Source organism: Equus asinus, chromosome 5, assembly GCF_041296235.1.
Source record: "Equus asinus isolate D_3611 breed Donkey chromosome 5, EquAss-T2T_v2, whole genome shotgun sequence".
Lineage (NCBI taxonomy): Eukaryota > Metazoa > Chordata > Mammalia > Perissodactyla > Equidae > Equus > Equus asinus.
Genome location: NC_091794.1, coordinates 102,900,846 through 102,915,965, shown reverse-complemented (window position 1 = coordinate 102,915,965; position 15,120 = coordinate 102,900,846). Strand labels below are relative to the sequence as shown.

Here is a 15,120-nt window from a genome sequence, read left to right as displayed (position 1 = left end):
TGGAACAGGGACAAGCAGGGCAGTCCAACAGACTTTCCACTTTCTAGCAGATACGAGTGAAGCTGGCAAAACCAGGAGCCATTAGGATAGGGCTTGGTTCTCCAGTTTCCAGAATGCTAATCCTGGAGGAGGCGGAGAAGGGGAGTTGGAAAGAGAGAGAAGCCTCATGGCATAAAATGGGTGGAAACGTCCCAGGATATTGTGCCCTGTGCTGAGGCTCTGGTGAGCCATGTGAATGGACCTGAGAGGGCGTCGGCTACAGCGAGCGCAGGGCGGCTGTCGGCCCAGACCCGGTCAGGTACCATGCTTCCGGGTGCATGACTGGAAAAGTCAACTGGGACGAGTTTTCTCCTTGGCATTTCCTAGAGGTGTCTCGGTTGTGAGGATGTCACCGCCCCCCCCCCCCCCCCAACGAGCCTCACCAAGCCCTCTTCATTTGGAAGGAAATTAAATAAATACGGCTCATAAACATCCTTGCTGTTCCTAAATTGGTCTTTGTGCGAGACACAAAGTGGCTCACGACTGGTGTAGGGAATTCCCAGGAGGCAGCTGCGAGGCGTTTTGAGGGAGATGGGGGGTTGGACGGTTTGCATTAATGGTTTGGGAGGATCCCGTATGTGGCATCGCCGATGCCCGTCCTGAGCAGAGTTCTTGGCTCTGACTCCGTGGTGGTCCCCCAGACCCAGTGAGCAAAGGGACACGGTCTCATGGCCATCACAATGACCGCAGTCCACACGGCTCACAGAAGCGGGCTGAGCTGGGACAGAAGGAACCTGAGGTGTCCTGAGGCCCTGGGGGAGCTGAGAGGGTCGGGGAAGGGAAGAGGGGGGACTGAAAATCCAGGTAGGGAGCCGGTACGCTGGGCCCTCGAACCCCACAGCATCCAGCGCTCCCAGCTTTGCCTCCAAGAGCTGAGCAGACACAAACTCGTGCTGTCTCTACCTGGGCGCCTGGAGAAGATGGCTCCTTCCCACAGCCTCTGCTTACAGACCCCCAGCTTCTCACGGAATTCACCTTTTAGGGGCATCCAGCCGGTGAGAAGTTGGCCAGGAAAACGTGTCGGAAGAGGACTGGATGTGGGACGAGACCTGGGACTGCGTGGAGGCCGGCAGCCGGCTGGAATACCTCGCTAGAGTAAACGAGAAAGGGGGGAGGCTTCAGTCGCAGGTTAGACTCTAAGAAGGACTTCCCCAGCGTGGGCACTATTCAGCAGTAGAACAGGTTAGCAAGGAGGAGAAAGCTTTGATATCTACTTTTTAAAGCAATCAGTAGTTGTCATTAGACACCGGTATTTGCCGTCCCCTGACCTCTTCTCAGCGTCTTCCACCTAAGTCTGTAAAATTAGGAAATACTGGCCAAGAGTACACCTGGGAAATAAGCGCAGAGCAGCGTGGAGGCTGGCCAGCTCCCAGAAATCAATTCCCTGATGCCCCAGAAAATTCCCGAGTGCTGGGAGGAGGGGCTGGCGGGAACGGTGACTGGAGGAGGCTGTCCTCTGAGCTTGGGGGCAGGGGCATGGGGCTTGTCGAGCCAGGGGACAGACTCAGTGAGCACAAGCTTAGGTCCTTGAAAGGAAAGAATGTGGTTTTTTTTTTGTTAAAGTGTAAAGTAGTCATTGGGGAAAGCTGGGCTCCGTTGGACCCTCTGTACTTGATGGTTTCGTGTATTTTAAGGGACACGTCGTGGGACTGCCGTCAGCTTTGTTAGCTCAAGGCCTCCAAAGGGCCTGCTTGGCCCTGGGATCAGGACCACTGTGAGCTGGTGGCCGGGCCACCCGGGGTCCTGCTGTCGGCCCAGCAGCTACAGGGTTAGTGATTTGATGCGGTTTAAACCGAGCTGTGTGATCCTGTAGGCCAGCGCTCCAAGGCCAGTCTTTTGCAGGTATTTCACAGCAGCTGTGGCCAGGGCTGAGCAAAGCCTCTCCATCCAATGCAGGGGCCGTTATCAGGCCGCAAAATGTCACTTTTTCGATTATAATACAGTGTTTGAAAAAGGAGAATTCAGCTTTTGGCTTGAAAAGTGCTGACAGGGGCTCCCCCGCCACCACCCAAGGGCAGGGAGTGTTGACCGCAGTTGGCCACCCAAGCAGGGCTGGCCGAGAACAGAGGGGCCCGGGCAGCAGGATGGGGGCTCCGGGAGCAGCCACACTGCACGCTCACTGGCATCTAGTGGGTGGAGGCCAGGGATGCTGCTGAATATCCCACAGTGCACAGGACAGTCCCCCCCCAAACGATGATCCAGTCCCGAATGTCATTCCACAGTGCCAAGATAGGGAGGCCCTGCCGTGGGCCGGGAGGAAAGGAATGAGGCCGTGCGGGGCGTTCGAGGAAACGCAAGTGGCTTTGCTGCGGCCTGAAGGGTGCACGGTTGGCAGAAGATGAGTCGGGAGAGGGAGGCCTGCCCTCGACTCCCTTCCTGCTTGTCTTCTTTTAACCAAACTCTGGAGCTCCTTCTGTCCCAGGCAGGAGTGGGCCGGAGCTGCTCATACAGGCTCACGAACTGATTCCCGACTCCACGTCCAGTGGCCTTGGGTTGGTGACTGAAATGGGCCATGCTGGGTGGATTTACCCCACAGAGATGAGCAAACGAACGCTGCAAACCAAGGCACCTGTTTAAAACACGGGAGCCGGTTGCGGAACGTTTACCAGCACACCACTGGTTTGGGCCCTTGCTAGGTCCCCGAGACACCTAGGGAGCAAAAACAGGCCCAGCTCCTGTCCTCCCGGAGCTCAGAGCCAGCACCAGGCACAGCCACTAGTCACAGCCGTCAGCTGATTTCAGCGTGAGCGTGCCCTGCAGGAATGGTGCCGGGACTAATGCGCGCGTGTGCGAGCGAGCGAGTGTGGGCGGGGGTGGGGGTGTGCGTCTGTTGCAGGGGGTGACTGGCCTACGCTAGGCGCCCAGAGAAGGGTTCCCTGGGGGAGGCAATGTTTCTACAGCCCCAAAGCTTTGCAGGAGTTGGCGGGCAGAGCGGACAGCTCCAGGTGGCCTTTCCGCAGAGACAGCAGTGGGGCAGGAGCGTTGCGGACGAGAGAAGCCCAGGGTGCCGAGGGAAGGGATGAGAGGCTGAGGAGAAGCTGGCAAAGTCGGCAGGGCTGGCTCACTCAGAGCCTTGTCCTGGGAGGAACTTAGCTTCATCCAGGGGGCCAGAGAAGGGTGTGGAGCAGATTCAAATGTTGGGCAGATTCAAATTTAAAAAAAAAAGGAACAAATGGTATTGTCCATCTCTTTCCCATAACTCGGGCTTTGACCACCACTAATGGCATTAAGCATGAACCGGGCCTGGATAAAAAAGGTGTGGATGGACTTGACCACTGACTGGGGGACTCCCTTTGTGGCAGGGGAGATGGACAGACCCATGCATGGGCAGTGCCAGCAGGACACGAAGAGTGCTGGGTGGACAGTGAATGTAGCAAAAGTGTTGTACACTCGGGCAGTGTGGAGGAAGACAGACTCTGAAGGGCATCCCTCTACAAAACCACTAAATCTGGAATAAAACATAGTTTTTAATGCATCATTGGCCTCACCAAAGTAAGGGAAATCCCTAAGGTGCCCCCATCCACAAACAAAGAGCTGTGAGCAAATACCAGAGCAGGAGCAGTGAGTGATGACTATGCAAACCGGGGTCTGTCCTGGGACAGATGCTGCTCTCAGGACTGTTAACAGGGGACTGAACCTCGGGGTGTGGCAAAGCGAAGGAACAGAGCCTGAGATCTCGTGCTCCCAGGATCCCCCACGGGGAACGAGGTGGTCTCTGCTCCAGGCATCGTCCCCACTCCCTACCTCCTCCCCACCCCAGCAGAAGCAATGAAACCCTCTCTGGAGGAAGGCACCCACTCTTTGGACCCTGGAGATTCCCATAAGATCAAATATGAGTTCAGCATGCGTGAGAGTCAGCAGAAACAAACAGCAGATTTAGACCCTCCAAGGCCTTTTCAGATACAGTAATTATCAATACCAAATACAAGACAGTACGTATGCACTATTTAAAGAAATTTAAAATGGAATTGTAGACATTAGCAAACAACAAGAGAATATCTGGAAAGACCAGGAACACTTGAAAAGAATCAAATAGAACTTTTACCAATAAAAAAATATATACTAGGTAACATTAAAAAAAATCAAAGGGTGGGTTAAACAGCAGACTAATTAGCTGAAGAGAGAATTTTTAATGTGGAAAATGGGTCAAAGGAAATTACCCAGACTGCACTGCAGAGAGATAAGCTGATGAAAACTATGAAGGAGAAATTGGAGCTTTCTGGTCCACAACAATAGCCACTAGCCACATGTGGCAATGTAAACGTATATTTGAATTAAATAAAAGTGGAAACTCAGTTTGTCAGCTGCACTGGCCACATTTTAAGTGCACCTAGCTTCATGCGGCTAAGAGCTGTCATACTGGACAGTGCAGATTGTACGACATTTCCATCATCACAGGAAGTTCTGTTGGACAGCGCTAGGTTACAAGACAGAGAAGATGGAAAGTCCAATCCCAGAAGGAGAGCAAAGAAAGAATGGAGAAGAGGCAATATTTTTAAGAGATAATGGTTGATAATGGTTGAGAATATTCATAAGGTGAACCCACAGATACAGGAAGCACAATTTATATCAATCAGAACAAATAAAAAGAAATGCACATCTAGCCACATCAGAATGAAACTGCAGAACACCAAAGACAGAGAGAAAAGTTTTAAAGGCGCTAACGAAAGACCAACTAGACTGGCAGCTGACTGCTCTTGAGCAAAAAGGAAGACAGAAGATAGGGGAGCAATGTCCTCAAAGTGATAAAAAAAAAACCAGCTGTCATCCTCATCCTCAAACTGTCCCCAGAAAAACTCTTTGAAGAACAAGGGTGAAATATAGACTTTTTTTAGATACACAAAAGTTGTAAGAGCTTACTACCGAAATAGTTAGAGGAACTTTTAAATCATGTTCTTAAGGAATAAGAAAAATTATCCTAAAAGGAAGATCTGAGACATGAGAAGAAATGAAGGACAAAGAAATTGGTAAACATGGAGCTAAGATATTTTAAGCAAATATTATCAATATAAAATAGTCATGATGACAATGTCTGCATTGTGGGATTCCTGAAAAGGGCAGAATTTAAATCCTGGATGCAGTAGGATGTGAGTCAGGAAGTGCCATCCGAATTACTAAATTCTAAATAACTCTTACTGTTTAGGAGCGGGTATTAAGACAGTGATCAACTCTAGGTTACATTAAGTTAAATATGCACAGTAAGTTTCCGAGAGTAAGCATTAAAGAGTGGTTCTAGAACTTCAGAATCACCTGGAGTCTCGTTCAAACACGGATTACTGGGCCCCACCCGCAGTTTCTGTTCCAGAACACCTGGAGTGAGCTCTTAGAATTTTCATTTCTCACAAGTCCGGGTGTTGCTGATGCTCCTGGCACAGGGACCACACTGCGAGAACCACTGCAGTGAAAACAGAGAAACGGGGCGCTTAACTTCCACACCAACAGAGGGGAAAAACGGAATGAGAACACAGACAAAAAAAATCTCCCATGCAGACCACTCTGTCTAGTAGAAATATAACACGAGCCACATATGTAATTTTAGATTTTCTAGTAGACGCATTAAAAAGTAAAAAGAGGGGCCGGGCCAGTGGTACAGCGGTTAAGTGCTCACGTTCCACTTCGGCGGCCCGGGGTTCGCCGGTTTGGATCCCAGGTGCGGACATGGCACCATGTGGCAAGCCACGCTGTGGCAGGCGTCCCACATATAAAGTAGAGGAAGATGGGCACGGAGGTTAGCTCAGGGCCGGTCTTCCTCAGCAAAAAGAGGATTGGCAGCAGATGTTAGCTCAGGGCTAATCTTCCTCAAAAATAAAAAAGTGAAAAGAAAGAGATGAAATGACTTCTAATGATATATTTTATCTAACCCAATAGACCCAAAATATTATGTCAGTATGTGATCAATATAAATGTTATTAATGAGCTAGTTTACTTTTTCTTTGGACACAGTCTTCAAAATCCAGTGTGTGTCGTATACTTCCGGTGCCTCTCAACGCAGACTGGCCACACCACGAGGGCTCACAGGCATCTGTGGCTTGTAGCTACTGCACTGGACTGAGCAGGTCTAGACTGGAAACGACATGAGCCTGCAGAGGACGAGGGCCCCGTGCAGTCATCGAGCGCCCGCTGTATGCCAGACCCCAGGCCGAGCGCTCTGTGAACGCCGTACGTCCTCTCCTTTGGTCCTCATGCAGACCTGTGCCTTCAGCATTATTATCACGCCATTTCACAGATGGGGAAGGTGAGGCTGAGGAAAGTTACAACACTCCCCAAAAAGACCATCTGGCTGGTGAGCAGCGGAGCTGGAATTCACACCCGGGGCTCTCACATCCAGTGCCAACCTGGAACCTCAGGGTTTCTGTAAAGGATTTTCTGTGACAAGCCAGCGGGTGAAGATTTTAGGCGTTTTGGACAAATCAGGCAATCTGTCACAACTACTCAACTCTGCAGGAAAGCAGGCTTGTGTAAACAAATGAGCAAGGCTGTGTCCCCATAAAATATTATTTAGAAAAACAGGTAGAAGCTGGATTTGGGTTGCGAAGCCCCCGTGTGAGGTACCATGGCTCGGGGAAACCTCCATAAGGAATTCCCGACATTCGGTGGTGCATGCCCGTGTACGCGGGGCGCGGCGGGGGGATGCCGGACTTCTCCTTCCAAAGTCACCAAGGGCCTCCCTGGGTTCGGAAGGATCCAGATTGGCTAGCACTCCTCAGACTCCGCCGGGGGCCCCGGCGGCCCCTCTAACTCCGCAGCCTCTGCTGAGCTGCCTGGCTATAAACGTGAGTTATTCGCACTCTCAGGGCCGAGACGGGGGAAATAAAAGCCAGGAGTGATGGAATCCCAGACATAAACTCTGGCACCGTGAGGCCTGCATGGGGAAACTGCCTTTAATTAATGGTTTATGACCCCAGAGACTCCCCCGCTCCCCAGGCCTCCTGCAGCATCATCTCCTTGGAGCTCAGTCTGGGGCCGTGGGGTGTAGCTGTTTGTTCTCAGAAACCAAAATGTGTGGTTTGCCCATCTGAACTCAGCCTGGCCTCTGGCGTGCCTCGAGCCTGGACTCCATGAGTACTGTGAACTGAAAAGCCAGCTCCTCTCCCAGGCCTCAGGCCTGTTGGCTACAGAACAACCCGCACACACTCACAAAGACACACCACACTCAGGAAAACACACACTCATGTGTGCACACGCATGCCTGCCCACACACACACACACACACACACAGGAAGTTTGCTTTTTTCTTTGTCTGTCTGTCATTCTCTCCTCCCCACCCTCCACTCCTTAGCTCCTTCTTGCTGTTTATCTTTTTGCTTTGTTGTTTCTGTGGCACATTTCTCCCCTGAAGCCTTGCTCTTTGAGTCTCTCTTCCCTCCTCTCTCTCTCTCTCTGATTCCTGCTGCCGTCTTCTCCTGTCTCTCCCTTCCCCTGCCCCTTTATCTCCCTTACTTGGGGCAACATGGCCAAGCAGTGCCAACACCCTTCCCCCCGCCCCGCAGTGCACCTTGGCACAGAACAGACAGATCCACCCCCCGAGGCGGCCCCACCCCGCCCACCTGGACCAGGTGGAGTCTAGCTGGGACGATGGATTTCTGCCCAGGTGCGCTTGACACCAAAAGGGACTAGGCTCCCTCCCTAAGCACCTGAGCTGAATTCAAGCCACATTTCATCCCAGGAATGCAGGGGACTGAGGCAACTACCGCTGAATTCTCGGTGCAGCTGGAAAGTGCCCGAGCCCAGGGGAGGGGCCCTTTATGATCGGGAACAGCCACCCTTGACTGGTGCCTCCTGTAGCTTCACATTCAGAATTTATCACAGTCATATTAACCTAGGAGGCAGATAGTATTACTATTATACCCATTTTATAGATGGGGAAACTTAGGCTTCAAGAGTTAGGAAATTTGCCCAAAGTCAAGGTCTATTCAACTCCACAGGCATGGTCCAAACGGACAACCAGGGCTGCATCCTGGAATTTTGAGTAACCAGATGCAGCCACACGTCGTCTCTCATCTTCCCAGAGGGACGTCACAGAGACGGGGCTCAGCTACAAGAACAACGCGGAGGCTGTCAGCTCTCCAACTGGAGGGCACACCCTGCCTGGGGGCCAGCGGCCAACCCCGGTAGGACCCCATCAGAAAGACTTCTCTGCCAGACAAGCCTGTCCTCGGGAGCCCGGCACCAGCAGGAAGGGCACCTGGGCTGGGCCTGTGTCCCCCAGCCTGGCAGCTGTCTCCCCTGGGGGGTCCCGAAGCCCCTCGTGGGGCTGCAAGGGCAGCTGCTGCTGTTTTCAGAGCCACGGCAACACGTGCGTGCTCAGACCGCGACCTGCACGGAGCTGTGCCCTCAGCCGCTTCCCTGGGGGAAAGAGGCTTCCCGCCGCCTGAGACGGGAGATGGAAGACTGTGTCAGTGAGCTCTCAACCCCTACCCGTCCTGGCACAGACCAGCCCTGTCATACCCTCTGTCACTCAGTGACGCCCACCATCACTGACACCCCAGAGCAGCCCAGAGGAGGAGGCGGACGGCAGGGAACAGCATTGTGCCAACTTTGCAGAGGTGGAAACTGAGGCACGAGGCATCATCTCTGCCCACTCGGAGTTAGGTCACTCTGCCCAGCTCCTGCTGGACTGGGCTGGCGTCTTCCAGGCCCGGGGACTGTAGCCTCCGAAGGACTCTTGGCTGGGTAGCTGCAGGCCCCCAGGCGTCGTCGGGGAGAAAGGCTTCAGCCGAGCTGGGGTGGAGGAGGATGTGAGGTCACCTGCAGCTGTTTCCTAAGAGTTTGCAGGAGTTTAAGGGGCGGGAGGTGGAGGGATGGGGGAAGGGGCTTCGTACTGGAAAAAGTAAGATTTCTAGGCCGTGGGGTCTTTTTTTCAGTTTCAAAAATAATATAGTCAATACAGAAAACTTGGGACACAGAAAAGTATGCAAACACTCACAAATGCTCTCAGACACTGACATGTGCGCATTCAGACACACACACTCAGCGCACAATTACCCATCACCCGTTCCCAGAGACAAAGACTTTTAACATGTCTCCATCTAGTATTTGATGCATATATAGATGTGTGTATACACATATATACACAATTATAACTATATATATATTACTGGGCATGTAATTTTAAAAATACAGTTGGGATTGCATTGTACCTGCTGTCCCGTCCTGTCCTTTTCCACTTGGCAATAGATTGTGAACATTTTCTGGTATCAAAAATATTCTCCAGGGTCCGGCCCCGTGGCTGGGTGGTTAAGTTCACTCGCTCTGCTTTGGTGGCCCGGGGTTCGGCACTTCAGATCCTGGGCTCGGTCCTAGCACCATTCATCGAGCCACGCTGAGGCGGTGTCCCACATAGGACAACTAGAACGACTTACAGCTAGGATATACAACTCTAAACTGGGGCTTTGGGGAGAAAAAAGAAAAAAAAGAGGAAGATTGGCAACGGATGTTAGCTCAGGGACAAACTAAAAAAAACCTTAAAAAAAATTCTCCAGTGACAGATTTCTTATTAATCACATATATTCCAACATATGAATGGAGCATCATCCATTCGGATAAACTCCCGTTGATAACCATTTACACTGCTTCCTGTTTCTCAAATTTTCCTTTTCTTTTCACTGTAAATGTCTGCGTGTTTACTATGGAACTTGGATGATGCACAAAGTATAGCAAGAGGAAAATAACGTATTCTTCCCGTCGCCCAAACTCAAACACTGTTAACATCCGCGCATACCTCATACACAGAACGTGCTCGATTTGATGGATAAGCAGTTTTTATGTTGTTGTGATGATTTGTTATATACAATATCAGTAGGGTCATTTCTAATCAGGCTTAATTTTTAATACTTGTCGTTTCTCATGGTATTGAGTTTGTCCGCTTGGGTCTTTATGTAACCCCGCTTTAGATCCAGATTCATTTTGCCTCCTGGTCGAGTCTGTGTACCTTGAACTCGGCATGTTTATCGGGTGTTAATGGAGCTGAACAACCACTGATTGAAGAATGGGTTTGGAAAATGCAGGTGGATGAACTCTTTTTCTGTGAGGGGCGCTCCAGGAACGGGCTTTGGGGTGTTAGGGGATGGACCTGAGGCTCCATTTGTCATAGGAAAATAGGTCACCCAGTTGCCCAAAGACAACTGTTGCTGTGTTGTTTACAGTAGTGAAAAATGGGAACAACCCTTGCCCATCAGCAGGAGGCGGGTGCAGTAAATGACGGAGCGTCCACTCCGTGAGTCCTGTGCAGTCAATAGATGTTGCAGAGCTCTGCTGAGATGCAAGCCTGCCCTCCGGAGCGAAGACGAGAAAAGCATCTTACAAACGAACGCGTGGTGTAAGCGCGTGGGTCTGTGTGTTTGGAAGCGTGGGCATTTGTGTTTCCCAAGGAATATTTAACTAAGTACTGGCAGCTGCTGTCTCTGGGTGGCGTGGGATTTGAGGTGATTTTCGCTTCCTATTTTATTTGTATTCTTTTCTGGATTAAGTTTTTTAAATTCTTCTTTTCACTAGATTACTTTTGTAATGGGGGAGGGGCGGCAAAGCAAAACAAAAGCCATTTTGATTTTGACAAGAAGAAATGCAAGGGGGTAAGACATCCCTGCCTCCCTGGCACCCCGGGAGTGCAGACTCGGGGTGCAGCCCCCCAATGCGGCGTCCATGCTTGTGTGTTGCAGACTCAGACAGCCAGTGCAGCCCCACGCGGCAGAGCCTCAGCCTGTCGGAGGGCGAGGAGCAGACGGACCGGCTGCAGCAGGTGGAGCTGGTCAGGACCACCCCCATGTCCCACTGGAAGGCGGGCGCCGTCCAGGCCTGGCTGGAGGTGGTCATGGCCATGCCCATGTACGTCAAGGCCTGTGCGGAGAACGTGAAGAGTGGGAAGGTAGGGCGCCTCCAGGACCCCTGTGGGAATGCCCCCTCGCCCCCCCACCATGAACTTCGCTAACCCCGAGCTGGCCTGCCCCCCAACTCCCACCCCCCAGTTAGGAGGAGATGTCATCTAGGAGCCAGCTGACCTGGGTTCGGGCTCCAGTCCCCAATAAATCACTGTGTCCCCAGCAAGGCACATAGCCCTTCTGAGCCTCAGCTTCCGCATCTTCAAAATGGGACTAACCTTCCTTTACGTGGCCGAAGGGGATGAGACTAGAGGGCTGGAGGGCCATCTCACCCGCCTCATGGAGCAGCCACCCTGAGATGGGCTGCACAGATGCTCCAAGAGCTCTGCCTGATGGCAAGGGAGGATGGGCAGGGGGTTGGGGAGAGGCAGCCCGGCCAGCAGACCCCTCTGGGGCTGGGTCCCCGCCAGCGCAGGTCCTGGGAGGCCTCGGGAGCCCTCCCCCACCCTCCCTTCTGGGCGCTCAGTCCCCACCCCCCCACCCCACCCCCCCGGAGCAGGTGCTGCTGAGTCTGAGTGACGAGGACCTGGAGCTGGGCCTCGGCGTGTGCAGCTCCCTGCACCGGCGCAAGCTGCGGCTGGCCATCGAGGACTATCGCGACGCTGAGGCGGGCAGGAGGTGAGCCAGCACTCCAGGGCACCCCGCCTGGGCCCAGCCCCTGGGAAGAAGGGAGAAAAGTCTACCCCAAGAGCCCCAGATCACACAGGTGGGGGGAACCGGCGCTTGGGCTGGGCCAGGTGTGAGGGAGGATGGGGTGTGACCGACATGGTCCCAGAATGCCAGCAGCCAGGAGGCTCAGACACATCTCAGTCCCTCTCTGGGCCAGCCCTCCCCATGGGGAGATGGAGACACTGGGACTAAGTGAGGCCCCAAGTGCACTAGGATCCCCACAGTGTGGTGTGGGGGGCCTTACCCACCCCCAGATCTCTTCTACCTCAGAGGGCCAGCCCCAGCAGATCTGGAAATTTGGTGAAAATTTGGCCTACATCCACCTCAAACCTCAGCTCTTACCACTCCAGGGTGAGAGAGGATGGCAGAAGGCAGGCAGAAGCAGAATCAGACAGGGAAGCAGAAATGGGCACGCACCGGCTTATTGCAGTCTCTCCCCCAGAGGGTGGGGCCGTGGGAGGGGCCTCTTTTAATGAGCACAGCTGGGAATGGCCCAAGGTCCCTCCCATGGGGTGTGTCCCCGGAGAGGCCTCCTGCCCCCATTGTTCATCCCCTCCCCCACCCCACGACTGCCTCTCCCCTGACCTTCTGTGAGCAGGATTTTTAGTGGCCCCCTCCTTCACTAAGCAGCTCCAGGGAAAAGGGAAGGACCCCTTGCAAGTTCTCAGAAAGTGGAGGGGGGAGAAAGAACTAGCTGGTAAATCTGACACTTTCTGTTTTGCATAATTATCTCCTTCACTGGTTTCCCCATCATTTTTGTGCAGTTAATTAATCAAACCTGGTGGTGTGTGCTATTATTTGCAGAAGCAGCTTTGTGGATTAAAAAAAGAGGGAGCTGGGGGTGGGAAATCAGGCTGGTTTGGAAACAGGAACCAAATCCCTATGTGTCCCGGAGAGGGCCCTTGGCCTCAGTCCCAGGCGGCAGGAAATAACAAGATGGATTGATCAGAAACTCAGGTAACAGCTCAAAGCAAGAAGACGACAGGCTGGGGCTGAGAGACGGAGGATGGGGGCAGGGGGAGGAGAACAGCACCCCGCTCAGCTCCCCTCCTGGGGGCCCCCGCAAGCACCCCACACTCAAAGCGCTCGCTGTCCTCAGTCACCCCAGCTGGAAACCCCTCCAGCCCCTGGTCCCACTCCCAGCTCAGTCAGTAAGTGCTGCCTGTGTTCACTGGGCAGGGTTGGGCTGCCCTCTTTGCTTCCCAAACTGTGGGCTCGCCGCCCAAGTTCCCCAAAACTCAGCTGACCCCGAAACCTCCAGGAGCCAAGATGCCATGCTGCCAGAAAGGGGTGGGTTCAGCTCAGCAGCCAGACATGAACAGATTTTGAAAAGTTATGGGAGCTGGAAGCAGGACTGTTTGCAAGGATCACGGGGCCCCAGCGTTAGACGCCCCAGGGCTTCCTGGAGAAGAGAGGGCCCTGAATTTGAGGATCCATTCCCTGTGCAAATCTGGCCTGTCTCCAACTTGCCATGTGACCTTGCCCTCTCTGGGACTCAGTTTATCCACCTGTGAAGGTAAAGAGGTGAAATTAGGACAGTGGTTCCTTAACTTTTGGGGATCATGGCCCCTTTGAGAATCTAATAAAAACTTCTGACACTTTTCCCAGAAGAAATCTACAAAACTTCACAACTTTGCATTCTGGGACTTTCTTACCCACCCATGGAACTTTTAGGGGTCCATGGATGCCCAGGTAGGAACCCCAGTGAAATAATCTTAAAGAAGATTTCCACCTGTGACATCCTGTGTGACCTTAGGCCTGACACAGCCCTCTCTGGGCCTGGTTCCCTTATCTCTAAAATACTGAAAACAAAACCCACCAACCCCTGCCAACCCATCACCTGTTACTTTATGGACATGATTTTATTTAACCATCACAACATCAGTGGGGGATGGACCCTCTTACACCCATTTGAAAGATGGAGAAAGTGAGGCCCAGAGAAATAGTGGCCGCAAAGTCACACTAAAAACTTCTGACTTCAAAATCAATTCCCTTTCCACTATCCCACATCACATTTGTGTTAAAACGACGACCACGGCTCCTCCTACTATTACTGATGGAGCACTGAGTGGGTTTTACCTTCTCTTATCTCTCCTGGTCCTCGCAATCCAAGAGGCAAGCATGATTATCGTCATTTTACAGATGAGGAAACTGAGGCACAGAGGTACAAGGTCTCAAAGTTAAGGGTGATGGAGCCAGAACAGCCTTGTGTTTTCTGTGTTGAATAATAACCCAGATGATATCTATATTCTGTGCCCAAACTCAGATTTTAGGGTCTAATCTAGCAGCAGTTTGGGGAGGGAGCAGTGTCAATTTTATAAAACATCTGAATTACTTTTAAAGTCATGCCGTTTTATTTGACTTGGGGGCTTAGAACGGCTCAAACCAACAGCTGGGGAAGCATTGCCAAGCGGAGGCCCTGTGGGGACAGCTTTAATGAAAAGAGAAGCGTTTCGAAGGGCAGGAGTGCATTAATTATTGGCCCACAGATGGATTCTGCTGATGACGATGGGCCTCTCTCAAGCGGGTTAGGCAAGGCAGCCCCCACCTCCCACCTCATGTCTTGTTGCACATTGATTTGCTGAGCAAACCCTTCCTTTGGACAGAAGAGGAGGCAGTCCTGGTCTCCATGCGTGGCGACCTTGGCCCAGTGGCATCTGAGGCAGACAGCCATGAGCTCCACCTCCTGCCCCAGTGGGAGGCCACTGAGCACCGGGCCTGGGCAGGGCCCATCTGAAGTGACAAGGCTGGAGCCGACCCTGGAGGGCTGGGAGGGGGTCTGTCCTGGGACCGTTCATCCTAGAGGGGAGCTTGTCTTGGGCTAGAAGATTCCATTTTGGGAGCTCTGCGCTGGGCAGCCTCCGGGTGGGCTAGAGCCAATGCCCCGCTCTCCAGCCTCGCTCTGGGTCCCCTGCGTTGGGTTATCAAACAGGAGCCTGAACATTACCTCTGAGCCGGGCGGGAGCCTGGGTGTTAGTAGAGAGGCCACACCCGGTCCTGCCCTCCAGCAGCTGACAGTGGGCGGCTGGCCGCATGAGCAGCAATTGTCCAGGGTGACAAGGGCAGGGATGGGGGCTCCCTGGAGGCACCGGGCATGGTGGGGGCTCTAACTCAGCACGAGGGGCCTGGAAGGCTTCAGCGAGAGGACATCTCAGCAGAGTCCTGTAGGAGCCAAGCAGGTGAAGAGGACCGGAGACCAGGAGACCCCGGCCCGTGGGGGCAGACCCCTGTGGTTCCAGGTGGCTGAGGGGCAGGAGGAGGGGGGCGGAGCTGGGAGCCCATCTTTCCTTCCCTTCCTCTTTCCACGAAGTCTATGATGCATCCAGCGATGGGCTGACTCAGAGCCTACAGAACAGCGTCCCTGCCCCTAGAGGAGTGAATTTTCAGTTCCATGTGTCATTCGTGCTTTGAAGGAAACACTTGGGGGCAGAGTAGCAGCTGGGGAGCAACTGCGACAGCGGACAGTAGGCAGAGCAGAACTCTGCAGGCGGGAGCTGAGGCCTGGGGGCTTGGGCAGGGCTGGAAGACAGCGGAC

General features: G+C 53.0%; 1 protein-coding gene across 6 annotated transcripts in view; it reads left to right on the top strand.

The window, feature by feature from the left end:
* Window positions 1-15,120, top strand: part of KAZN (kazrin, periplakin interacting protein) — a 1,021,370-nt gene that overhangs the window by 992,777 nt on the left and 13,473 nt on the right. For all 6 annotated transcript variants that reach the window (XM_044769729.2, XM_044769730.2, XM_070511012.1 and 3 more), the window contains 2 exons: window positions 10,698-10,903; window positions 11,416-11,534. In XM_044769729.2, coding sequence (XP_044625664.1) covers window positions 10,698-10,903; window positions 11,416-11,534 — 325 coding nt within the window. The remainder of the gene's footprint in view (window positions 1-10,697; window positions 10,904-11,415; window positions 11,535-15,120) is intronic.